This window comes from Eretmochelys imbricata, chromosome 13 (assembly GCF_965152235.1).
Source record: "Eretmochelys imbricata isolate rEreImb1 chromosome 13, rEreImb1.hap1, whole genome shotgun sequence".
Taxonomy (NCBI): Eukaryota; Metazoa; Chordata; order Testudines; family Cheloniidae; genus Eretmochelys; species Eretmochelys imbricata.
Genome location: NC_135584.1, coordinates 2,541,762 through 2,568,138, shown reverse-complemented (window position 1 = coordinate 2,568,138; position 26,377 = coordinate 2,541,762). Strand labels below are relative to the sequence as shown.

General features: G+C 44.8%; 1 protein-coding gene across 1 annotated transcript; it reads left to right on the top strand.

The window, feature by feature from the left end:
* The first annotated feature begins 1,914 nt into the window (after positions 1–1,914).
* Positions 1,915–25,817, top strand: TTLL9 (tubulin tyrosine ligase like 9). The gene is made up of 14 exons (XM_077831894.1): positions 1,915–1,930; positions 2,992–3,038; positions 5,110–5,202; positions 6,211–6,322; positions 7,220–7,405; positions 18,069–18,137; positions 18,924–19,014; positions 19,658–19,698; positions 19,791–19,878; positions 21,360–21,418; positions 22,770–22,966; positions 24,286–24,399; positions 25,017–25,141; positions 25,747–25,817. The coding sequence occupies exons 1-14, from the start codon at positions 1,916–1,918 to the stop codon at positions 25,815–25,817; spliced, it is 1,308 nt and encodes a 435-aa protein (XP_077688020.1). The 5' UTR covers position 1,915.
* Positions 25,818–26,377: the final 560 nt, after the last annotated feature.

Sequence of the window (26,377 nt, the reverse complement as noted above, 5' to 3'; positions counted from 1 at the left end):
GGCGCAGGTGTTGTCTCTTGATGCGGTGGCACCGGCGTTTCCCCAGTTGAAATCTTAGCTGCCTCTGAAATGTTCAATGACAGAAGCGCTTCTCCGTGGATCTGCCTCCCTCCCAGATGGTGAAGCTACTCGTAAAGTGCCTTGTACCAGTTGTTCTCTTGCCCAGGGCAGAGACAATAGAGGAGAAAACCCACCCCTCAGCACTCATGTGGGAGTGCTAAGGCCATGCTGTCTGCTGACTTAGTGCTGCTGCTTTCCAAGCAAATCTGAACAAAGCCTCAGTGTTGGAGAAATAACAAAACCCTTTGTCCCCCTTGCTCTCCAGAAGGAAGGTCTGTTAAGCCATGCAGCTGAATGCTCAAAGGGATGCCCACTCCTGCCTGTACCCCCCGGGGCAATCAGTACTATGAGACCAGAACTCCTACCTCTCAAGAGAAACTTGCAGCTTGGCAGCAATTCCAGCTCTTGCTACTCACTCACACACAGGCAAAACTTCCCTTCCTCTCAGGTAACCTCTTGCTTTGTACTGCCAGGCGTGATAATGCAGCCGGCGTAGAGTGGAATGCAAGGTCAAGGGATCACAGAGAGAAAGTGGCGATCAGGTACTGTCCATCAATGTCAGGGTGTCTGGGAACATACCACATACTGCGTTCATGAGTACACTCCTTATTTACAGACATACCTCCATCAACCCACTCCCCAAGGCATGCCAGCTGACAGCAGTAACCACCTGCCCTGTTTGCTACATGCTCATGCCCAGCAGCAAGAGGCATTCAGGCAAAACTCCTGATCCAAACATTTCTGAACTTTGGAGGACTTTGGATCTGGTTGGGTGCTAGCCTGGGACTGAGACAATTGCGGTTTGATTTTCGCCACAGGTACTCCCTGTGTGACCTTGGGCAAATCCCTTAGTCTCCCTGTGCCTCCATTCCCCATCTGGGGGGGGGAGCCCCTAGTCTCCCTGTGCCTCCGTTCCCCATCCGGGGGGGCAAATCCCTTAGTCTCCCTGTGCCTCCGTTCCCCATCCGGGGGGGCAAATCCCTTAGTCTCCCTGTGCCTCCGTTCCCCATCTGGGGGGGCAAATCCCTTAGTCTCCCTGTGCCTCCGTTCCCCATCTGGGGGGGCAAATCCCTTAGTCTCCCTGTGCCTCCGTTCCCCATCTGGGGGGGAATCCCCTAGTCTCCCTGTGCCTCCGTTCCCCATCTGGGCAACAGAGATAATGGCCGTAAGTCACGCTGTGAAGCTGAATCCATCACATATTGTGAGGTGCTTGGTAGGATGGTAAGGGGGGGGCAGGCTTCGGTCCTTGTGACTGTGACTTTATACCCTGCTGTACCCACTGTGCCTTTCGGGCGTTCAGCTCTTTGGGGCAGGGATCCCGTTCGCACGCTGCCTGCTGTACAGCTTCGAGCACCCGGCCCCAGGCCAGGGTGGACGGGCGTGGACGGGGGTGAGCCTGCGTTTGAAAACAGGCTGCAGGCAGGTTGAAATAACGTTGGGTCTCTCTCGCACCCAGCAGCTGAGGCTTTCAAAGCCACGTCCTGACACCACTGTGCCGGGAGGGGGGGGACACGTGATCTGCCTTTGTGAGGTGGGGAAACTGAGGCCGAAAGAGCCCTTGACTGGACAAAGGTCTGACCCTCCACGGCAGAGGCAGGAACAGAACCCGTGACCCTGTAGTTCTTCCTCAGGCAAGGCGCCCAGTGGAGTCAATGGGGATTTGTCCGGACTCAAGGGCAGACAGAGGCTGTGGCGCTCCCGGCCCCCCCGCAGCCCCCGGCCGCCCGGGCACGAGCCGCGGCACCTGGCCCCGCCCCCAGCGCGGTGGGCGGGGGAAGAGGTTGGTTGCTATGGGGACGAGACGCGCAAGATGGCGGCGGCTCGGGGGTGACCCCAACCGCGGGGAGGCGGCGCCATGGCGAAGAATAAGGTGAGGGCCGCGCGGCCCCCCCTTCCCCTCGGGGTCACGCGGACGGAGCGGCCCGGCCCCCCCCTTCCCCTCGGGGTCACGCGGACGGAGCGGCCCGGCCCCCCCCTTCCCCTCGGGGTCACGCGGCCTGGGGGGGCCCGGCCCCCACCTTCCCCTCGGGGTCACGCGGCCTGGGGGGGCCCGGCCCCCACCTTCCCCTCGGGGTCACGCGGACGGAGCGGCCCGGCCCCCCCTCCCCTCGGGGTCACGCGGCCCGGGGGGGCCCGGCCCCCCTGCAGCTGGGCAGGCCGCCCCACGGGCTGGGTACATGCACTGTGCCCCCCCCGAAAGTGGCCCCTGGACACCCTAATAGCAGCCAGCCCTGTACAAATCTAGGGTCCCCCCCGCCCCGCCCCTTGTGACAGTGTTACTGGCAAAAAGAAGAGGAGGACTTGTGGCACCTTAGAGACTAACCAATTTATTTGAGCATGAGCTTTCGTGAGCTCCAGCTCACTTCATTGTCACTGGGGCCCTGCGCGGATACAGAATGTGTGTCCGCATCAAACCCGCCATCCTCAAACATGGTCCGCGGGTATAAAGCAGATCTCCACCGATTTGCAGGGCTCTGCTTGTAATAGTTGGTGTGTGCCTTAAAGCCCCATCTCCTGGAGGCAAGTGATTACAGGAAAATCACAGCTTTCCTTTTTATTTTAAGGTAAGTCTCTAGCCCTTGTGGTTGCAGGGAAAGCCTGAGAATGGGAACCCTAATAGGCTGACATCCAGAGGGCAAATCAAAAGAACACCAAATGCATTTTTAAAAAATCTCATGAAGTGTTGGCATGGTTGTTATTTAAATGCCAACAGTGTGCTTGAAAACAGTCCCTGCTCTAAAAAGTTTGGGTCAGGTTCAGCCCTGATTGGCAAGTGCTGTATATGCCAGCATCCTAGTGAAAACTGTAAAGATACTGGTGAAATTGCACAGGACAAAATGCCCTCCAAGGGACTGTCCACAACTTATTCTGCACCAGCCTTATTCTCCCCATTTAATTGTTATAAGTTATTTTCTACTTGTCTTGTTGCAGAATGCAGGCCACAAAGGGTCTTATGGCTACCAGAAGCTGAAAGAACGGTGAGTGATTCTTTTTCTGAAGCGTAGATTGAATGACATGTTTGCATGTGGACATGAAGAGGGTAGGTATATGCTATGTATTACTTCTCATTTGTTTCTCATTGCGAGAACTGGTCAGTGGCCTTTGTGCAATCACTGTTCCCTCCACAACTATTCTGATAAACAGGGTTTTGCCTGCCTTTGATGGTCATGCTTCTTTTCAAATAGGAATTGGTATTGTCACTTCAGTCATAGATCCTTGGGCTTGTATATTCCTTACTAATATATCTTTGTGATAATGATTCGAGTTGGTTGGAAAAATTCTGACAAAACATTTTTTGTCATAACTTAAATATTTTGTGGAGTCAGTGCAATTTTGGCGAAGTTCCTCCAGCAACTAGACATGTCTCAAAATATTTCCATCAGAAACTTGCCTGTTTTTTTGCCAGCTTGCCTGCCCTGCTCCTTGGCAGGCTGCTGGGAAGGATGGGTTTCCAGCGTCCATGGCTCTGGGGTAGCCCTCTAGGGGGATTATCTCAGAGTCTAGGACTTCAGGGCTCCAGGGTCTACAGTTCCAAGCAGACTACCCCAGAGCCAGGGCTCCAGAATTTCAAAATGTTGGGGTTTTGTTCCAAATAGGAACAAAACTAAAATTTCAGAATCCCCCTGAAATGAGATCTATTTCTCTGCCCAGAACTAATCATGATCTTGCATCATCCCAAAGAATCCCAAATGTAATAAACTGATGTTCAGACTGTGTAGGGAATCATTTCATGCACAACTAAAATGCAGCTACATCTGGGGTGAAGTACGGCAAATAGTTAACAGTGCTTGGTAACAGTGCATAACAATTTAGCACAAGAAATAGACAGTATCAGTTGAATCAGCAGGGGGAATTCTAGGTAGGCAAAATAATTACTTGAGATGGAACTTGACCAGGACACTGAAATTAACCCAAAGTTTCTTGGTGTTTTTAATGACTACAGGTGGTCAGTACCTTGTTTTTGTATCATATTTGAAAAATAGTACCTCCAGCACCATAGCACTTCGTAACACAATTAGGGGCATTGATTATTTACAGACTTAGAGGAAAGAATCAGTAGGACCATTTCTTGCAGCACACAGGTGTTCCTTGGTAGCCTACATCCAGTAGTGCATCACTGACCAACCTTTTACTTAATCTGCAGGGTTGGATGGGATCATAATACAAGGTGGTATGGCTGAAATGTAATTTTATCTAATTATTGATTAGAGAAGCAGTTCTCAACCAGGGGTCTGAGGCCTTCTGGGGGGTCCATGAGTCATTTTAGGGGGTCCCCAATGCACGGCGGGCAGAAGATCCCAGCCCCAGCGCCCTGTGGGGATAAAGCCAGGAGCCCCGAACCCTGGAGTCCTGTGGGGATAAAGCCCCAATCCCCCCCTTTCCACTCCGCAGGGCTAAAGCTGGGCGCCCCGGTGGGCAGAAGCCCTGAGCCCCCAGCCCCACAGGGCTAAAGTCCAGCATCCTATGGGGCAGAAGCCCTGAGCCCCCCATCTTCTCCCCCCCCGTACCTCTGCAGCTGAAGCCTGGAGCCCCACGCCCTTTCTGGAGTCTGCTGGGCCCTGGAAATTTTAGAGCATGTTGGGGGGAGCCTCAGAAAGAAGAAGGTTGAGAACCCCTGGATTAGAGGATAACTAGAAGGTCTGAACTATCAAAGTAAAAAGGGGAGTGAGATGCTCTGCACTTCAGGAGATTACATTATATTTACATATACTGGTTAAGGCATACATGAAAATGATTTTGGTTGTCTCAACATAGTTCATTTTAAAATTAATTTTCTTTATAGGCTTCCTGATGATGCTCGACACTATAGTATATAAACGCCTTGCCTATATTAATGAATTTATCTTCACAACACTTCTGTGAGATAGGAAAGTATTATTATCATTATTGTACAGATGGGGAGCCTGAGGCACAAGAGATTAAGTGAGTTTCCTAAAGTCCTACAAGGAGCCTGTGGCAGAACAAGGCACAGAATCCAGATCTCCATTTGTGGCAGGCTTGCTCTTGGACTTCATAGAGTCTATGGTGTCTTTTTTTCCCTCCCCACAGAGAACCAAGAGCTTGCATCCGATTCAAATGTGCGCTCACAAACACCATCTTAGATATCCTGCGCCAGAGACCAGGATGGGTTGAAGTAAAAGAGTAAGCTCCAGATTCTTTCCCTTTGCAACTGCTTAGCCTTCCCTATTCTTTTGTCATATTCAACTCTGGGTCCACTAGAATTTTCAACCAAGTTCGCAAATGTGTGTCTAACATAACTCCTTGTCAGTTCATGCTGAACTTTGTTGTATTGCTGCTGTGGACCAGGTCATATGAGTTCAGCATCCTTTCAACAAAGTATGGTCAACCCTTTTTAGAATGAAGGCTGGTTGATTGGTTTGTTGAAGCTGTGTGACACTGTGCACATCAGCAGAACATTTGATCTCAATGCTGCTTCAATGAGGGAAGACGAAGCTGTGTTTGACCACTATTGTTAAATGTGGCTGAAAATTACAGTGCAATACAGTCTCTTTTCTCTGCCAGTCTCTCTCATTCCTGCTTAATTTAGTATTGCGATCATTTATCCTGTCTCTAGCTTTTTCTTTCTTTCACTGATTTGTTGTGTTTGAAGACTAGGAACTGCTGACTATAGTTTTTCAGTTTTAGTTCTGTTGCTATTGATCTGTCATCCCTTAAATAGGATCTTATAAATACAATTAAATAATGTAGTACTGACTCAGGGGGAAGACTGCCGCACATTGAATTTGTGGGAACTGACTTCAGTGGAGTTGCCTGGTTGTAGATGACTCTATTCTAAGTTCTGCTTCTGCTTTTCTAACTAATTGGATGATTTCAGTTGAACTCCTGGTAGTCAAGAATCAATATGATAACTGTTTCTTTTATACCTAATACATTGGTATGTTCAGACCAAACCAGGCTTGGTTATAATGGGAACTATTAAAATTCAGAGCCTAAACTTTTAAAGAACAAAATAAACAAAAAAATTGATTAATCCTGTGTACCAAGGCTTTTTATTAGCCTGAAAAACTGCAAGGAGAGAAGGAAGCTGTGGTGGTGATGACAGGTGGTGGCTGTCAAGAAGGGTGGGTGTGGTGATGACCTAGAACTTAGTGCTTGCCTTACCGGCTGTGTCTCTGCCTCTTTCTATAGGGAGGGTGAGTGGGATTTTTACTGGTGTGATGTCAGCTGGCTTCGGGAGAATTTTGACCATACCTACATGGATGAACATGTTCGTATCTGCCACTTTCGGAACCACTACGAGGTAAGAAACCACTATGAGTGAAATATATGGGTCAGGATGGTTTTGGGGAAATAGTTTTGGAGAAATAGTCGTAAACTTCCATGGGAAAAGCTTGTTGATGGAAAATACCTTGGAATATTCCCTGCCATGAAACCTAATACCCTCCTGACTGCTGTGCTAACTCCTCCTCAGAATTTATCAACCTCTGTCACTCCAGGAAACAGAAGAGTGGCTCTGCCCAGGAACATTACACTAGATTTATTGTATTCCACATCTGATAAATCTCATGAAGGCTGCGCTGGACCATCTCAGGAATCCAGGACCAACTCTACACTACAAGGACAACTGTGTTGTAGCACAGTTCTTCCTTGGGACAGTTCTAGCATAGTTCCAGAATGTAGCATGTTCAGGGCTTTAGCAGAAGCAGAAACGCACGTAAAGTCCCATGTGCACTACAAAATGGAACTGTGTTTTAAATATATCTGAGAACAATTGTATTGCAACCAGGTCATCTGAGATGGTTGTATTTTCAGTATGGACAGGCCCTAAAACTTGGTGTTTACCTTGGAAATCAGCATAGCAGCTACACCTAAAGGCTTTAGACCAGAAATAATGCACTGGGGATTGCTACAGCTTCCCCTTGCTTCTCCTGAGAACTAAAGAACAACAACAAAAAACCCAAACCAAAGCCCATGCACACACCAACCATGCAGGCTCCTCCACAAAGAAGGAAAGAATTCCTAACTTTACTCATTGGTTTTCTCAGTTAGTTAACCTCCTGTGGCATCACTGCTGAGATCTATTACCAGATATCACCAGAAACATCTCATCTCCTGGGCAATTCAAGTGAAAGAAGAATGATGATTAATTTGTGTTAATATTTGCAGAGTCTGCTCTTGTATTTCTCTTTCCACTCAGCTGACTCGTAAGAATTACATAGTGAAGAACCTGAAGAGGTTTCGGAAGCAGATAGAAAGAGAGGCAGGAAAGCTGGAGGCAAGAAAATGTGACTTTTTCCCCAAGACCTTTGAGATGCCATCAGAGTACCACTTGTTTGTGGAAGAATTTCGCAAGAATCCTGGCATCACCTGGATTATGAAACCAGTAAGTATGGTCCTGTCCCAGGGGACAATTCAGAGGATACATTGCTCACTTGGGTGTTCTGTGGGGAGAGAAGAGTATGCACACAAATCCATAGCAGGCATTGCTTAGCCAGGTGGTCATAGGCGCCGACTTTTATTTTTCCTGGTGGGTGTTCCACCCCAACTCTGCCCCCAAGGCGCCGCGCCACTCCACCCCATCCCTCGAGGCCCCACCCTCACTCCGCCTCTTCCTGTCCCCTCTCCCCCGAGGCCCCATGCCACCTGTAGAACAGCTGAACAGCTGTGGCTGGTGGGTGTTGACCACCCCAACTATTTTTTTCCAGGGGTGCTTGAGCCCCAGAGCACCCTGGAGTCTGTGCCTGATTCTCTCCTCACTTGCAACAGTGTAAATCAGGAGCAACCCCAGTGAAATCCGTGGACTTACACTGGTATAAAATTAATGAGCCACAGGTGGTTCACCAGCCCAGGAAGTAGTCTGAGTGGCGCTGTGATTCAGCAGCAGATATAAACCCAATCTGACAAGCCAGAGAAGGCACGTAAGGCTGGCAGTGCCAGCAGGAATCTGAAATGAATTGAAGAGGGTACTACGAAGGGGTAAGTCTAGCTGGCATAGCTGTACTGGCAAAGGCGCTATAAACAAGACCTGTATTAACCATGTTCTGGGGCAGTTAATTTCCCTTGTTTCTTGAGGAAGAGGAGTTAGTGAGGGGGCATGATTGGAGGGCACCTGTGGGAGGGGAATGATCTACCAGTTTAGCTACCAGCTCTGCCCTCCTCCTGGCCCCACCATGCCCCCGGTAGGGCTGAAAGGGCCATGGGAAGAAAGGGGGATGGTAACTGATGGGCTGAGAAGCACATCCACCAGCTGGAGGCAGCAAGAGGAATAGCAGGGAGCCCCAAACTTTGTATCTACTTCAGGGAGCTAGTGCAACGGAACAGGCTCTGCAGTACAGGAGTACTGTTGATGTGTGGAATGGCCCATTCACCTCAGTAGGGTGTGCTCAGATGAATTAGGATGCTCCAAAGAGATGAATAATCTGACACAATAACAACAAGGAGTCTGGTGGCACTTTAAAGACTAACAAATTTATCTGGGCATAAGCTTTCGTGGTACAAAACCCACTTCTTCAGATGCATGGAGTGAAAATTCCAGATGCAGGCATTATTGAAGAGAAGGGAGTTACCTGACAAGTGGAGAACCAGTGTTGACAGGGCCAATTCAATCAGGTTGAATGTGGTCCACTCCCAATAATTGATGAGGAGGTGTCAAGACCAAGAGAGGGAAAGTTGCTTTTGTAGTGAGCCAGCTACTCCCAGTCCCTATTCAAGTCCAAATTAATGGTGTTAATACCATTGGAGCACCCACGGAGTCCACGTCTATGGTCATTGGTCAGAAGTGCTGTTTCTCCTATCTTCTGGTTGATGTTCCTTCTTTTGTAATAACTTATTTCAAAAATTGAAAAATAACCCCATTTATTTGCAGAGCCAAAGTAACCTAACTGTGAAAACAATGTGTGAATATTGGTGGGGAGAGCCTGTGAATGTAAGAAGTTGCTACATTAAGATACAGATTGTGCTGATTTGCTGAAGCAACAGGGAAGTCCCCAGGGGCTCTCACTGCCAAATTCATCCCTAGCAGAACTCTTCTGAAGTCAGTCAGTTAAACCCCGTGTGCGCACAGATGTGAGTGTGCACAAAGTATAACTCTGCTTAACTGGACCTTTGTGTTAACCAAGTCTATTGTGACCCCTGAAGTAACACTGGAGAAGAAAGCCAGTCGCTTTAAAGGAGACACACTGCACCTAACATAACCCTGTTATATCCAGCCAGTTTAAAAAGCTGATTTGCATTCTGTTCACTGCATTCTGGGATGAGGGACCCCTTGCGTGTAACCTTAGCAAAGCCAGCTAGTCTGCATCTGGCTGGCATTTCTTCCTCATTGTGCTTTAGGGTTGAGGAACAAGAACCTTTTCTGAATCCAGTGGCTGGCTCCTCCTGCCTTCTGAAACCCCATTTCTCCCCTGAGACCCAAACGGAGTTGTGCTGTCTGCAGTAACTTCCACTTGGATGCGTATCCTTGGGACCCAGAAAACGTGCTTCCTTTAGAAATTGCCAGTGTAGTGAATGGAGCCTAGAAATGCCATCCTGCTGCCAAATGACTCAAACCATTTAACATCATGAACATTGTACCATAGTGCATAATTAAATGTACACCCATCTGTGAGTCTTACAACATGGGTATTGATAAAATAGGCATCACAGAAACTTGGTGGAACGATGATAATCAATGGGACATGGTAATACCAGGGTGCAAAAATATATAAGAATGACACGGTAGGTCATGCTGGTGGGGGAGTGGCATTATATGCAAAAGAAAGCATAAAGGCAAATATAGTAAAAAAATTTAAATGAATCAAACAGTATAATAGAAACTCTACAGTAGAGATTCCATGCTTGACTAGTAGGAGCACAGGAGAAGAATATACTACTGACCTCCTAACTCGATGACGACGGTGACTGTAACATGCTCAGGGAGAATAGAGAGGCTACAAAAATAGAAAAACCAATAATAATGGGAGATTTCAAGTATCCCCATGTTGACTGGGAACATATCACTCAGGATGGGATGCAAAAATAAAACTGCTCAACACCATTCATGGCTGCTTCTTGGAGCCGCTAGTCTTGGAACCCACAAGGGGGGAGACAATTCTTGATTTAGTCCTAATGGGTGCACAGAATCTAGTCTAAGAGGTGCATATAGCTGAATCGCTTGGTAATAGCAACCATAATGTAATTAAATATAACATCCTTGTAGGGAGGAAAATACCAAAGAAACCCACCACAGTAGCATTTAACTTCAAAAAGAGGAACGACACAAAAACGAGGAGGCTAGTTAAAGGAAGTTAAAAGGAACTGTCACAAGAGTGAAATGCCTGTGTGCTGCATGAAAACTTTTTAATGACACCATAATAGAGGCTCAAAGTACATGTATACCTCCAAATAAAAAAGAAACAGTAAGAGGACCAAAAATGCCACTGGGGCTAAACAACAGTAAAACAGGTGGTTAGAGACAAAAAGACATCTTTTAAAAACTGGAAGTCAAATCCTTCTGCGGAAAACAAAGGAACATAAACTTGGGCAGTCAAGTATAAAAGTATAATTAGGCAGTCCAAAAAAGAATTTGAAGAGCAACTAGAAAAGACACAAACTAACAGGTTTCAGAGTAGCAGCCGTGTTAGTCTGTATCCTCAAAAAGAAAAGGAGGACTTGTGGCACCTTAGAGACTAACAAATTTATTTGAGCATAAGCTTTCGTGAGGTACAGCTCACTTCATCGGATGCATGTAGTGAAAAATACACAAAGAACATGAAACAATAGGTTACACACTGTAACAAGAGTGATCAGGTAAGGTGAGCTATTACCAGCGGTGGGGCGGGAATGGGGGGGATGGACCATTTGTAGTGAGAATCAAGGTGGGCCATTTCCAGCAGTTGGGGGGAGGGAATAAACATGGGGAAATAGTTTTACTTTGTGTAATGACCCATCCACTCGCAGTCTTTATTCAAGCCTAAGTTAATTGTATCCAGTTTGCAAATTAATTCCAATTCAGCAGTCTCTCATTGGAGTCTGTTTTTGAAGTTTTTTTCTTGAAGAATTGCCACTTTTCAGTCTGTAATCGAGTGACCAGAGAGATTGAAGTGTTCTCCGACTGGTTTTTGAATGTTATAATTCTTGACGTCTGATTTGTGTCCATTTATTCTTTTACATAGAGACTGTCCAGTTTGGCCAATGTACATGTACAAACTAACAGCAAAATTTTTTTTAAGTACCTCAGAAGCAGGAAGCCTGCCAAAATATCAGTGGAGCCACCAGACAATCGAGGTGCTAAAGGAGCACTCAAGGAAGCCAAGGCCTTTGCAGAGAAGCTAAATGAATCCTTTACATCAGTCTTCACTGCAGCAGATGTGAGGGAGATTCCCACACCCGAGTCATTCTTTTTAGGTGACAGATCTGAGGAACTGTCCTAGGTGGATGTGTCAATAGAGGAGGTTTTGGAACAAACTGATAAATTAAACAGTAATAAGTCACCAGGCCCAGATGGTATTCACCTAAGAGTTCTGAGGGAACTACTAATTGTGTTACTTAACCTATTGCTTAAATCATCCTCTATACCAGATGACTGGTGGATAGGTAACGTAATGCCAATTTTTAAAATAGGCTCCAGCAGCAATCCTGGCAATTACAGGCCAGTAAGCCTTAAGTACCAGGCAACCTGGTTAAAACTGTAGTAAAGAACAGAATTATCAGACACATAGATGAGCACGATATATTGGGGAAGAGTCAATATGGCTTTTGTTAAGGAAAATCTTGCTTCATCAGTCTATTAAAATTTTTTGAGGATGTCAATAAACATGGATGAGTAATCCCATAGACAGAGTATACTTGGACTTTCAGAAAGCCTTTGGCAAGGTCCCTCACCAAAGGCTCTTAAGGAAAGTAGGTAGTCATGGGATCAGAGGGAAGGTCCTCTCTTGGCTTAGAAACTGGTTAAAAGATAGGGAAAAAAGGGTAGGAATAAATGGTCAGTTTTCACAGTGGAGAGAGGTAAATGGAAGGATCCCCCAAGGTTCTGTACTGGGACCAGTGCTGTTCAATGTATTCATAAATGATCTGGGAAAAGGAGTAAACATTGAGGTAGCAAATTTTGCAGACAATACAAAATTACTCAAGATCGTTAATTCCAAAGCTGACTGCGAAGAGTTACAAAGGGATCTCACTAAACTGGACGACGAGAACTGAGGAGGACGGACGAGGTACCTGAGGACTGGAAAAGGGCAAATATAGTACATAGCTTTAAAACAGGGAATAAGGACAACCAAGGGAATTATAGATGAATCATCTTAACTTCAGCAACTGGAAAGATAATGGAGCAAACAGTCAAACAATTTGTAAGCATCTAGAAGAAAATAAGGTGATAAGTAACATTCAACATGGATTTGTCAAGAACAAATTGTGTCAAACTAACTTAATATGCTTCTTTGACAGGGTAACAAGCTTATGAATAGGAGGAAAGAAGTAGATGTGATATATTTTGACTTTAATAAGGCTTTTGATACTGTCTCACATGACTGTCTCATAAACAAACTAGAGAAATATAGCCTAGATGAACCTAAAGGTGGGTGCACAACTGGTTGGAAAACCATACTCAGAGAATAGGTTTCAGAGTGGTAGCCATATTAGTCTGTATCAGCAAAAATAATGAGGAGTCCTTGTGGCACCTGAGAGACTAACAAATTTATTTGGGCACAAGCTTTCGTGGGTTAGAACCCACTTCATCAAATGCATGGAGTGAAAATACAGGAGCAAGTATAAATACATGAAAGGATGGGGGTTGCTTTACCAAGTGTGAGGTCAGTCTAATGAGATAAATCAATTAACAACAGGATACCAAGGGAGGAAAAATAACTTTTGAAGTGGTAAGAGAGTAGCCCATTACACACAGTTGACAAGAAGGTATGAGTAACAGTAGGGAGAAATTAGTATGGGGGAAATTAAGTTTAGGTTTTGTAATGACCCAACCACTCCCAGTCTCTATTCAGGACTAATCTGATGGTATCCAGTTTGCAAATTAATTTCAGTTCTGCAGCTTCACATTGGAGTCTGTTTTTGAAGTTTTTTTGTTGAAGAATTGCCACTTTTAGGTCTGTTATTGAGTGACCGGCGAGATTGAAGTGTTCTCCTACTGGTTTTTGAATGTTATGATTCCTGATGTCAGATTTGTGTCCATTTATTCTTTTGCTTAGAGACTGTCCGGTTTGGCCAATGTACATGGCAGAGGGGCATTGCTGGCACATATCACATTGGTAGCTGTGCAGGTGAATGAGCCCTTGATGGTGTGGCTGATGTGGTTAGGTCCTATGATGGTGTCCCTTGAATAGATATGTGGACAGAGTTGGCACCAGGGTTTGTAGCAGGGTTTGGTTCCTGGGTTGGTGTTATTGTTGTGTGGTGTGTAGTTGCTGGTGAGTATTTGCTTCAGGTTGGAGGGCTGTCTGTAAGCAAGGACTGGCCTGTCTCCCAAGGTCTGTGAGAGTGAGGGATCGTCCTTCAGGATAGGTTGTAGATCCTTGATGATGCGCTGGAGAGGTTTTAGTTGGGGGCTGTAGGTAACAGCTAGTGGTGTTCTGTTACTTTCTTTGTTGGGCCTGTTTTGTAGTAGGTGACTTCTTGGTACCCTTCTGGCTATGTCAGTCTGTTTCTTCACTTCACCAGGTGGGTATTGCAGTTTTAAGAACGCTTGATAGAGATCTTGTAGGTGTTTGTCTCTGTCTGAGGGTTTGGAGCAAATGCGGTTGTATCTTAGAGTTTGGCTGTAGTCAGTGGATCGTGTGATGTGGTCTGGATGAAAGCTGGAGGCATGTAGGTAAGTATAGTGGTCAGCAGGTTTCCAGTATAGGATGGTGTTTATGTGACCATCGCTTATTAGCACTGTAGTGTCTAGGAAGTGGACCTCTTGTGTAGACTGGTCCAGGCTGAGGTTGATGTAGGGTGGAAATCGTTGACATTTTGGTGGAATTCCTCAAGGGCCTCCTTCCCATGGGTCCAGATGATGATGTCATCAATGTAGCGCAAGTAGAGTAGGGGCGTAAGGGGACGAGAGCTGAGGAAGCGTTGTTCTAAGTCAGCCATAAAAATGTTGGCATACTGAGGGACCATGCGGGTACCCATAGCAGTCCCGTTGACTTGAAGATATAAATTGTCCCCAAATGTGAAATAGTTGTGGGTGAGGACAAAGTCACAAAGTTCAGCCACCAGGTTTGCCTTGATGGTATTGGGGATGCTATTCTCAGAGAATAGTTATCAATAGTTCTCAGTCAAGCTTGAAGGGCATATTGAGTGGGGTCCTGCAGGGATCTGTCCTGAGTCTGGTTCTATTCAATGTCTTCGTAAGTGTACTCTCTATGCCATTATCCAAATCATTTATGAAGTTTGCATATGATACCAAGCTGGGAGGGGTTACAAGTGCTTTGGAGGATAGGATTAGAATTCAAAATGATTTTGACAAACTGGAGAAATTATCTGAATTAAATAGGATGAAATTCAATAAGGACATATAAAGTACTATGTTTATGAAGGAATAATCAGTTGCACAAATTCTGGGAAATGACTGCCTAGGAAGGAGTACTGCAGAAAAGAATGCACTAGTTATAGTGGATCACAAACTAAATGAGTCGTGAATGTCATTCTGGGATGTATTAACAGATGTGTTGTAAGCAAGACATAAGTAGTAATTCTTCCTCTCTACTCAGCACTGATAAGGCCTCAACTAGAGTATTTTGTCCAGTTCTGGGCGCCACACTTTGGGAAAGATGTAGACAAATTAGAGAAAGTCCAGAGGAGAGCAACAAAAACGATTAAAGGTAGAAAACATGACCGATGAGGAAAGGTTGAAAAAATTGGCTTTGTTTAGTCTGGAGAGAGAAGACTGAGGGAGCACATGAGAACAGCTTTCAAATACATAAAAGGTTGTTACAAGGAGGAGGGTGATAAACTGTTCTCCTTAACCACTGAGGACAGGACAAGAAATAATGGGCTTGAATTACAGCAAGAGAGATTTAGGTTCGCATTAGACGTTAGGAAAAACTTCCTAACTGTAAGGATAGTTAAGCACTGGAACAAATGACCTAGAGAGGTTGTGGAATCTCCATCACTGGAGCTTTTAAGAACAGGTCAGACAAACACCTGTCAGGGATGGTCTAGATAATACTTAGTCCTGCATCAGTGCAGAGGACTAAATTAGATGACTTATCGAGGTCCCTTCCAATCCTACATTTCTATGATTCTATGATTGAGCAACAAATTGGCAGATGAAATTCAATGTTGATAAATGCAAAGTACTGCACATTGGAAAACATAATCCCAACTATACATACAAAATGATGGCATCTAAATTAGCTGTTACCACTCACAACAGAGATGTTGGAGTCACTGTGGAAAGTTCTCTGGAAACATCTGCTCAATGTGCAGTGGCCATCAAAAGAGCTAATAGAATGTTAGGAACCATTAGGAAAGGGATAGATAAGAAGACAGAAAATGTCATAATGCCACAATATAAATCTATGGTACACCTACACCTTGAATCCTGTGTGTAGATCTGGTCACCCCATCTCAAAAAAGGTGTATTAGAATTGGAAAAAATACAGAGAGGGACAACAAAAAATATCAGGGGTATGGAACAGCTTCCATGTGAACAGAGATTAAAAAGACTGGGACTGGTCATCTTAGAAAAGAGACAGCTAAGGGTGGGATATGAGAGAGGTCTATAAAATCATGAATGGTGTGGAGAGAGTGAATAAGGACGTGTTAGTTACCCCTTTACGTAACACAAGAACCAGGGGTTACCCAGTGAAATTAATAGGCAGCAGGTTTAAAACAAACATAAAGTAGGACTTCTTCACATAACATACAGTCAACCTGTGCAACTTGTTGCCAGGGGATGTTGTGAAGGCCAAAAGAATAACTGGGCTAAAAAGAATTAAGTACGTTCATGGGGTTAAGGAAGCTGGGACTTGATGACAAGGGATGGGGTCACTAGATAAATTGCCCTGTTCTGATCATTCTCTGAAACATCTGGTACTGGCCACTGTTGGAAGACGGGACACTGGGCTAGGTCTGATGCAGTATGGCCAGTCTTAGGTTCTTAACAGGAGAGTCACTTTACTCTGCACAGCAGGTCTGGTAGGAGGGGACAAGATAGTTTGTCTCACTCTGCAGATCTGGCCTATCAATAAGAGAGGGCTTATGATTAGTGAATGGGAGGCAATTATGCAAACTAACAGTTTAATTACAGCCATAAGGATAACAGCTAGTGATTATCCAAGTCTACAAATGTTAATTTGGGTTAATCAGCAACAAGAAACCGTATATTAAGCTTATATTTTGTGCCCACAAACTCAATTATCATTGGAAATAACCTGAATACAATAAATGAGACTATATTAAAAGATTGTGGTCACAAAAATTATACCAACAACTGGAATGAAGTAGTTTGTGGCTGACCTCAAAACACACAAGTAAAGATACACTTCGTGTTACTCCTCATGTCACTCTGTGCTCTTGAAAGGACCTAGACCTTGCAGTCTCAGACAGACCCTGCGTGTGTTACAGTTGTGTTTAGAGGGGGTGTGTGCAATTCTGGTCCCAGGCCACTTTACTTCTTTTCCCACAAATGTGCAGCAGGGAAAATGGGAACTTAAACGTGGAGAGATGATACACTGTCTTGGCTCAGTGGCAGTTTGAAGCTAGAAACACTGGTTTTATCACATTGGAGAACTGAGATTCCAGGATTTCCAATGGTGTAAAGCAGCTTGTTTCTATCCTTGGCCTATCTTCCTAAGGTCTTGAAGGATTGGATCTTAAAATCATGTCACCCTGGATTTATAGAAAATAGCTTCATTTTTAGAGGTTTTTAAAATTTAACTTTACTGTCACTCCAAGGCCTGTAGCTAGTAACTAAGGCAACCTGGCTTTACACACAGACAGATGTGAAAAATAGTCCCAATAAAAACTTTTTAAACTACTTACAAAATCTAAGGTAACTGTTGTCTAAAATGTGGGATAACCAAAACCCATGATGGCATGTGGTGATGTAAAGGTTTTATTGCCTCTCCTTTGGAATGGCTTGTATAACTCATGGCATTTCCACTCATGAATACTGTCACCATCCCATTAAAACCCTTATATCACCACACACCATAAAATATTTGCTTTTTATAGCTTTACATAAAATAGCATCTTCAGCCTTTTTAAACTCAATATGGAAAAGCACTGACTTATTCTTCTGAACTGAAATTGTGTGGGTTTTTGGCTGACTTTTTATATAATTAATATTAATATTATAGCTCCTTTCATCCAAGGAGCTCAAAGTGCTTTACAAAACTTTAAGCCTCACAATATGCCTGCATAAATATATGGACCAGTTCACCCCACCACTCAAATAGCAGCATTTAAGGTCATGATTCTAAGATCCTTGATCTCTCAGGATTAGGTCCAAGCAGCACAACACAACAGTTCAGGTCAGGAAGTGAAATAGGATACAATTACCTATGTGAAACTGCAGGAAGAACTTAGTTACCTGAGTAGGAATTTGGCCAAGACTGGGGTTGACACTCTTATTCTTACAGATGTTAAATGGCCAGAACCCTGGTTTTGTCTTTTACCCAAAAGACAGCCCTTCAAATAGATCCATGACTAGGGCTCTTAGGTGTTAAGGTAACACAAATTAATAATAATAAATGCTGTACCAGTGCCACAGTATGGTGTTACTGACCAATGCCTCCCGCTGAGTCTCCTGTTTTTAGCTTTTTGTACAGCACCCACCATGCCAAATGGGTGCTTAATAAATAAATGATGAATCAGGGTGTGCAACAGATGCTTCCATAATCACCTTTTAGAGAATAGCAGCTGTTCCGAAAGGGAATGCTAACTGCTGTGTGTGAGAGTTGCCAACAACTATAAAAAGGGCAGCAACCTGGATCTTCTGTTAGCTGCCATGGTGCTATAGAAATAAGATTTGTTTCAGTAACCACTTGTTCCCAGCTGGAGGCGAGTGAGAAAACTTAAGAATAAAGCAACTAACACTTCCCTTCTCCTTTATGCTGCAGGTTGCCAGGTCACAAGGGAGAGGCATTTTTCTGTTCCGAAAACTCAAGGATGTCATTGACTGGAGGAAGGTGAAACGTGTACTTTCTCTTCTCACACCACCAAATTTTTTTTTTGGGAAGGTCCACCTAGAGCAGAGGCCACCAAAGTGTGGGGTGTGCCCCTGGAGGACCACCCAGAGGAGCGTGGTGGGGCCCGGGCCAGTCCCCACGGGGGCAGGGAGGGAGTGCAACCAGTCCCTCCCCACCCCCAGCTGTGCTACAGTCCAGCCCCCAGCCGCATCCCCGGCTCCTGGCCCCATGTGTGTGTGGCCCCAGCCTTGGCCACGGCTCTGTTCCTGGCCCAGGGCCAAGGCCGGGAGCAGAGCACCTGGTCGTGGGTCCGGCTGCTGGCCCCCACCGCAGCCCGGCTGTGGCTCCACTCCTGCCCCAGACCCACCCACAGCTGCGGCCCCAGCCTCAGCCCCCTTACCCTTGTCTGCATACCCCAGCCATGGTCCTGCTCCTGGCCCCAGCTCAGAGGGACACAGACAGGGGTAAGGGGGGCATGACCCTCAAAAGTTTGGGGACCGCTGACCTAGAGCTTTGGTCTTCCAACTGTAATTTTATCTAAATACCTTTACTCTAGTCACTTACTGTCCCCATCTACAGCTTTCACATGTAACACTTATCACCATCCACCAGGATTACAACAGATTTTCTCACTGTGCAACAAAACAAAAGGTGGGATGTTTGTCGTTGATCTGAAATCTAAAACTGGGACGGATTGACTGGAGAATCCTGTGAGTGCTTGTGATTTGATTTTTCTCCTCGTTCAGTCTTGTCCATGGAGAAGAAATAACTTGTTTTATTTTGCAGGATGGGGTCCGTACAGATGATCAGAAAGATGAAACTCAAGTAGAGAATTATGTAGCTCAGTGCTATATTGAAAACCCATATTTAATAGGAGGTAAGATGCTTGTTTCAGTCTGTATCTGCCTGACATGTGGAGAGAGACACTCCCCCTATGATGTTCCTGTCACAGAGGGAGGGAGATCCCCAGATCACCTGTCTGATGAAGGTTAAAACTTTTATGGTCAGTTCTTGCCTGAAATTAGCTACTTATGGATTTAAATGTGAATCTTACAATGCTGCACAGTCAGTGCTGCTGGTGTGGTAATTTAGTGGTCCTGCCGCAAAAGATTTTGAGAATACAGAGGTGATCCGATGAACAAAAATTAGACCTAATACAAGCCACACATATTAAAGATAAGCCAAGCCCCATATGGTAGCAGGTTCCTCTCTAAGAGCTTCTCTTCATACAACCAGGACCAAAAGGTTTTAGCGCAAATCTTGTTGTTTTGGTACAAGTCTGTATGTGGCCACTTATTTGGATTAAGAGCATCCTACTGATTTAAATTGTCTTAATCCGAAATTCGTGTCCACACACAGATTTGTACCAAAATAATAAAAGGTGTGACTTAAGACCCATCTAGTTATTTTGGTGCATGGCTGTGTGTAGATAAGTTCTAATCTGGGTTTTTGTAACATTAGGTATGACTAGCACTAACTTCACTATGTTATATTGCTATATATTTCTCTTTGATTCACAGGTCGAAAGTTTGACTTGAGAGTTTATGTTCTAGTGATGTCTGTAAGTGCAGAAGTCCATTTTATTTTTATTGCAGTGACTGGGTTGGATTTTCTTGCTATTCACCCTCAGTTTCTCGCTCCCCTTTCTCTCAGTACATTCCACTGAAGGCCTGGTTATACCGGGACGGCTTTGCTCGCTTCTCCAACACACGCTTCACTCTGAGTAGCATAGATGATCATTGTATCCTGACCTGTCCTTGTGGGATACAGGGCAGTTGCTAAGGAATGGAATCTACCATTTTAGTATTTTGGGAGTTGGGGAGTGAAGAAGGGATCCAGAAGAACACGTACCCTTATATCTTGTCTCCTGACTTCTGGATACTTACAGAATACTCATCCTTTGCGATTGTTTCTCACAGGCTGTTCCACTGTCATCTTGTTTCACTCTCGCCCTCTGTCATTGGAATACTGGTGTCAGTGGATCTCCAGAAACGTCAGTCAGCTAGGACCAAACGTGGGAGATCAGTCCCACTTTAGCAGTACAGGTGCACTTATTGCAGCCTGCTTTTTTCATGGATTCATGGAGTTTAAGGCCAGAAGGGTCATCTAATCTGGCCTCCTGTAAATCATAGCTAGGGCTCCATGTCTGCCACAAAGGTCATGGATTCTGTGACTTTCCGCAACCTCTGTGACTTCTGCAGCAGCCAGTGTGGCTGACTCCAGGGCCGACCAAGCAGCTGGCTCCAGGGCTAGCTGCTCTGGTGGCCCTGTGGAAAGCGACTCCGGCCGCTGCTGGAACGGCTCTGAAGCCAGCTATTCGGCCCAGGGGCCAGCTGCACCAGCTGCTGCTCGGGCAGCCCCAGGCAGCTGGCCCTGAGAACTGCCTGAGCAGCAGTCCTGGGGGTGGCCAGAGCAGCCGCTGCTTGGCAGTCCCAGGTGCAGCTGGTGCTGCTGCCCCCCCCCCAGTAGCAGCTCCCCGGGGCGCCTGCCCCCAGTAGTGACCCCCACCCCCAAGATTTAGTCAGGGGTATTTTTAATAAAAGTCATGGACAGGTCATGGGCCGTGAATTTTTATTTATTGCCCATGACCTGTCCATGACTTTTATTAAAAATACCTGTGACTAAATCGTAGCCTTAATCACAGCCCATTAAATGTCCAGTTACCCCAGTACTAAGCCCAATAACTTGCGTTTAAGCATAATTTGTATTTGGCTAAAATTAAGCGTATTCTTCCAGAAAGGCATCCAGTCTTAACTTGAAGACATCAAGAGAGAGAATCCACCACTTTCCTTAGTAAAATATTTAGTAACTTGCTCATTCTTGCTCAGTGTGATCAAAAGGTAGGTTGCTTTAATGAGGCAATCCAGAGTGGGTCTACATCCAAGGTTCTTGGGCACTGGTGCTCTGCATGGCGGTTAGGTTGCGTTCCCAGGAGAAGAGCTTCCATGTAAGTCCATCACAAGAGCCAATGAGGGCTAAAACTTGCTCTGGGCTTTGTTACTAGTTGTTCCAGATTTCCATTTTTATCTGTATTTATTTTCTCTTAATTTTTCACTAAGATGTCTCCCTGCAGTGGTGGGTATAAGCTCCACAATTAGGGAAGGGAGGAAAGATTCATTGGCATAAGGAGCACAGGAGGCCGGTTTAGGACCCAAATTCAATTTCTAATTATTTAGAGTGTCATTTTCTGTCTCCATGATCCTTACCTCCTCCTCATGCCAGATGTGCATCTCACCAATGTAGCAGTGCAGAAGACTGCACCTGACTACGATCCAGAGAAGGTAAGTGAAAACTTACTGGCTACTTCAGCTGACCCAGCCTGTGTCCAAGCGCGCACATACTATGCTGGGTAGTTCAGGGAACGCAAGCAAGTAGCTGTTCTGACTTCGTTGTTCCAGCTACTGTGCAGTATATATGGCAGGTTGGTAGTCCCTGAGGAAGTGCTGTATGGATGCTCTGCCTTGGCTGTCCTCTGATACCCCATGAATGTGTTCATTGATGGATGGTTCAGGAGATCCAGGGAGTGAGAGCTCTGCTCTAACTGTTCCATTACAACTGTGCACTACTTTGTGGTGTTGAGCATTCTGACTCCACAAGTAATTCATTTTTGGATAATGCTTGTCAGAGACCCAGACTTGTAGTTGTTAAGGAAAAGTTAGCACATGTGACTCCATTTTGGTTTGGGGCCCACCATTGTCTAAAAGCAAGCACATCATGCACCAGGAGGAGTGTTCCTTAGATACTGCATTCCTGTGAAAATCCTCCTCCTTGTCTCCAGCCTGCTTTGACTCCTGGTATCTGTTCTTTGTCAGTCCCTAAACTCCCTGTCTCCTGGCCTTTGATGTGAGGCCTCCCATCCTGATAATAAACTGGTGTTTTTTGGGAACTCGGCAGTTGTGGACTTTGTTTATGTGCCTCAGCCTAGATTCGAACTGTACGTGACCTACCAGGCGTAATTCGTAGCATTTGTGTGCGTGTCCTACCAGGTGTAATTCGTAGCATTTGTGTGCATGTCCTACCAGGTGTAATTCGTAACATAGTGCTTAGCATTCATTGCTATTACCACAGCTATAAGATGAGCTTAGCATCTTCAGAGGTCATCTGTAATTGCTACCCCCCTTTTCTGAGGGACCTGCAGTTGGAACAAAGAAAAAATCTTAAACAAATGAAATCAGCTTTAAATATTCTTTGTGAATCTGAGATAGTTAAAAGTTCACAGAAACAAAGGTTTGCATTGAACTTCCCATTTTATTTGCTTTTCCTCTAAATCTCTAGCCTAATATTTCTTGGTCCTTTGGAAAGGGAAGTCCTAGATGTGTGTCTTGTGAAACTCTGATGGAAAGAGAAGGTGGGATGGTGATCACTATTAAGATACCACTCCCAGTTTTGAGATTAAGTATTGGTTTTACTTCACTTTCCAAGCAGAGACTGCTGTTTCTCTCTAGACTAAGGTTAAATTATTCCTTTCCGAGATGCACTGAGGGGAGGAACATCTGATTCTGGGTGTTTGGCTTCTTATTCAGAATTGTCCTTTGACTGTAGAGAATATTCAGTGATTATTTCAGGTAGGCAAGGAAATGCATGGTCACATATGTAGGAACAGCTTGTTATAGTTGTATTTGTATGTGTTAGGGCTGCAAGTGGATGATTCAGCGATTTCGACAGTACATGACTGCCAAGCATGGGGCAGAAGTGGTGGAGACTCTCTTTGCAGAAATGGACAACATTTTCATCAAGAGCCTACAGAGTGTTCAGAAAGTGATCATCAGCGACAAACATTGTTTTGAACTGTATGGATACGACATCCTAATAGACCAGGATCTCAAGCCGTAAGGATGTTAGTGAGCATACAGGTGGCATACAGTGAATGGAAGGCTGTCTAAACAGCTATTAGACTGAAAAGGCTAGATATTAAGTACACTTACCATAACCTCAAAAGTAATTTATGTGAAGTGTTGGCTAAGAGGCAGCCTTCTTTACAGAGTTTTAGACTGTGGTGGGGTACTTCTCCTGTTGAAGACTATGGGAAACAGACTCCGCAGGAATCTAAGAGATTGTAACAAGAAATCATACATTCAAATTTGGTTCACCGTAGATTTTTATAAAAACAAACTTTCACACAATGTGACTACTAGAAACAATTCAATTGTTTTTTAAATACACATCAATTAAAATGTGCCTTTAAACATAAAAACCTTCTTCTGCAGTGTTTGCAACCAAAATATTGCAACATTGGAAACCTGAAAATAGAACAGACTTTCACTGCAAAAGTAAACAAAGAGCAGCAAAAGCAATAAAATAAGATTTTTAAGATTTTCAGTTTTAATCACATAAAGAGCTATTAGTAACATTGATACGGAAATTTGTATAACATATGATTTACGTTGACAGTGCCACTTTAAGCGTCCTCTCATTTCTTCCTCTTCCTCCCTCTAACAAAGTGTGGTAGCCGGTGTTCCAGTTACAACCCTCAATGGCTTGTCAGCATCAGTCTGATGTCTCTGCAGTGCCACTGGGGACAGCTTTATTTGAAGTGAGCTAATAAGCGCTGCTCAACTGTGGTCTTGGGTAACAACACAAATTTGTACAAGCTAGTCTGCTGTAGTCATAGCTTCAAACCAAACTGCTGCTTCTGCAGTGACAATCTGCACAGAAAGAGCTTGTGTAACTTCTGATCAAGAAACAAATCAAGTTGAGGTGAACTGGACTGAATCACTGTGATGTAACTATAATACTATAGTTTGCTGCTGTCATCTGAGCAATGTATTGGGTACTTCCGGATCCACGTAGTCATATTGCGCAGTTTGTTAGGAAACTACTTCCAAGATACATTCACATCCCTGCACTGAGGAAAGGGTTAAAACTTACCCTGTGATGTAATGGGGTGCGGGGGAGGGTGTTTCATCTAGCCTTTAGTTCTACTTGTATACTTTTTAGGGTGCTGGAGGGGCTCTCTCCCTATTACAGCTGAGCTCAGAATATTCTTTGTGTACAGGAATGATGTCTGGGGTTCGATTCCCTGTCACTTCACTCCCTCCTACCTGCTCTGCAGCAGTGCAATGAGGGTTCCGTAGACAGGCATTTCTGTTAGGTGGACAGATTGCTTAGCTGTCTGCTTCCCTCTAATTCACTGCTGTTCTCTCTACAGCTGGCTTCTTGAGGTTAATGCTTCTCCCTCACTCACTGCCAGTAGTCAGGAGGACTATGAGCTCAAATGTTGCCTTCTCAAGGACACATTGCATATTGTGGACATGGAGGGCAGGTGGGTGAAAAAACGAGTTTACTGCTCTCCATGAGTCTTACCAAAGCGTGTGAAATGTATCTGAGCTAGTCCTCCAGCTTCTGTAGACAAAAGATCGGACTCAAGGCTGCAGGTTTGTCATGCTGGCATTTGCTTCTCTCACTTGGTGCCACTGCCCTGTGACATATCTAGAACCATATCTAGATCCACTGGTGGGTCAGGATCCACCGTTTGGAAAACAGGTTATATAAATTTCTATTTTACACATCAGGAAACTTAAACACTGAGAACACTGTCCCAGTGGCCTTTTCTCAGGGCCACAGATGAAGGTGGTGTGAGAACTGGGTCTTGAACTGGAATTCCCGGCTTCCAGTCTAATGCTCAGACCACATGTCTCTCCTTTCATGCCTCATGTATCCAGCCTCCTGTCCCAGGAAGCTTGCCTTGCATCATTTTATGATTGACGGTGCAATTGTGCTAACCCAAGATATTAATAGTAAATAGCTGCCCATTGCAGCTCTCAGCTGTTTGGTTTTCTCCCTGATCTGCACAGGTTTCCAGCCAATGTGCAGACAGTGAATCAGATAGCTACACAGCCATTGCACATGTACTTTAACACCTTGTATTTGATATTGCAGGCTGACGGGGAAGGAGAAGCGTATTGGGGGCTTTGACCTGATGTGGAATGATGGTCCAGTCAGTAGAGCAGAAGGGAACGTGGATACACCAGTAAATGGAAGTTTCATGGCAAACACACATTTAGGTACTTCACTCATACGCAGATGGCAGGGCATCCCACTCATGGTCCTTAACTGTTTAGACATCACCAAAAGTGCAAAACATACTTTTCCCTCAAGAGTAAAAGGACCAGGTGTGAATTATCACATCATGCTAGCAGAGTGTAGTACCCCTGTGAGGCTAAGTGTGAGGGGGTGAACGTTTTCCAATAGTGGGTGTAAATGATCAAACTATAGGAGCGTTAAAAGCTGATGTGGTGGCAGTAGTTAGATTTTTGGAACTCCTTACTGCATGAGCGAGCACAGGTATTCTTCACCTGCCAGTTCCTTTCAAAAACTGATTCCCAAATGTTCATAATAAAATTGTGACAGCTGTTTATTGTGCACATTTCTAATGTTGGTTGCATATTCTTGTTTTAGGAGCCCACAATAATGCCCAATTCAATCAGGCAGAAAGTGCCTATTGCAGGTTTTCACATAGCACTAAGTAGTTGAATATGCCTTCAGTATTTTCTCTGGTTGTAGCTTCATGCTAACTGATTGGAGCACAGCTTTGTCTGAAAGCAGGTGATTATCTCTACTCTTCACTCTTTGTAAGTCATATGTCACTTTGTTAATGCTTTCATTTCAGGCTACAATAATGACAGAAAAAAACAACTGAAACAGCTCTTCAAACCTCTTCATACCCAGCAGAAAGTTTAATGCTGATCCAGAGCATCAGGAAAGAGAAGTCACTGAGGACTGAGCTCTTTCACTCCCTCTTCCTCTTATCGTGGAGCTGCAGTTCTCATTTGTCTCTGGACAGTTTTGCTGCCTCAGCATAGGACTGCTGGCTATTTCTTGGTTCCTTAAGATTTTCCCTGCATGGGAACCTTAGTTAACAAATGAATCCTGTTCATAAGCCAGAGCAACAATAGATGTGGGTTGGCTTTTAACTTGGACATGATGCAATCAGGTATTTTGGTTATGTTCCGTTGTGATTGACCAGTTCTTCAGTAAAGAATTAATCTGTTTTGTTCCACAGCATAGACTGTAGCAAGGCTGTCAGCTGGCTACTACATATGACTATAGATCAGCGGTACACTCCACATTGCAGACAAAAAGCACTCCTATCCATCACTTTGACTCTGTCTATGTTGCAATGGGTATGAATAAAATATTTAATGCCTCAGTGCTGTTAGAAATCCACAAGAAGTGCTGCTTCACTGGTCCTCAATTTGAGGTTGTTGACTTCAGTAGTTTTCCTTTGAAGTGTAAGCTAT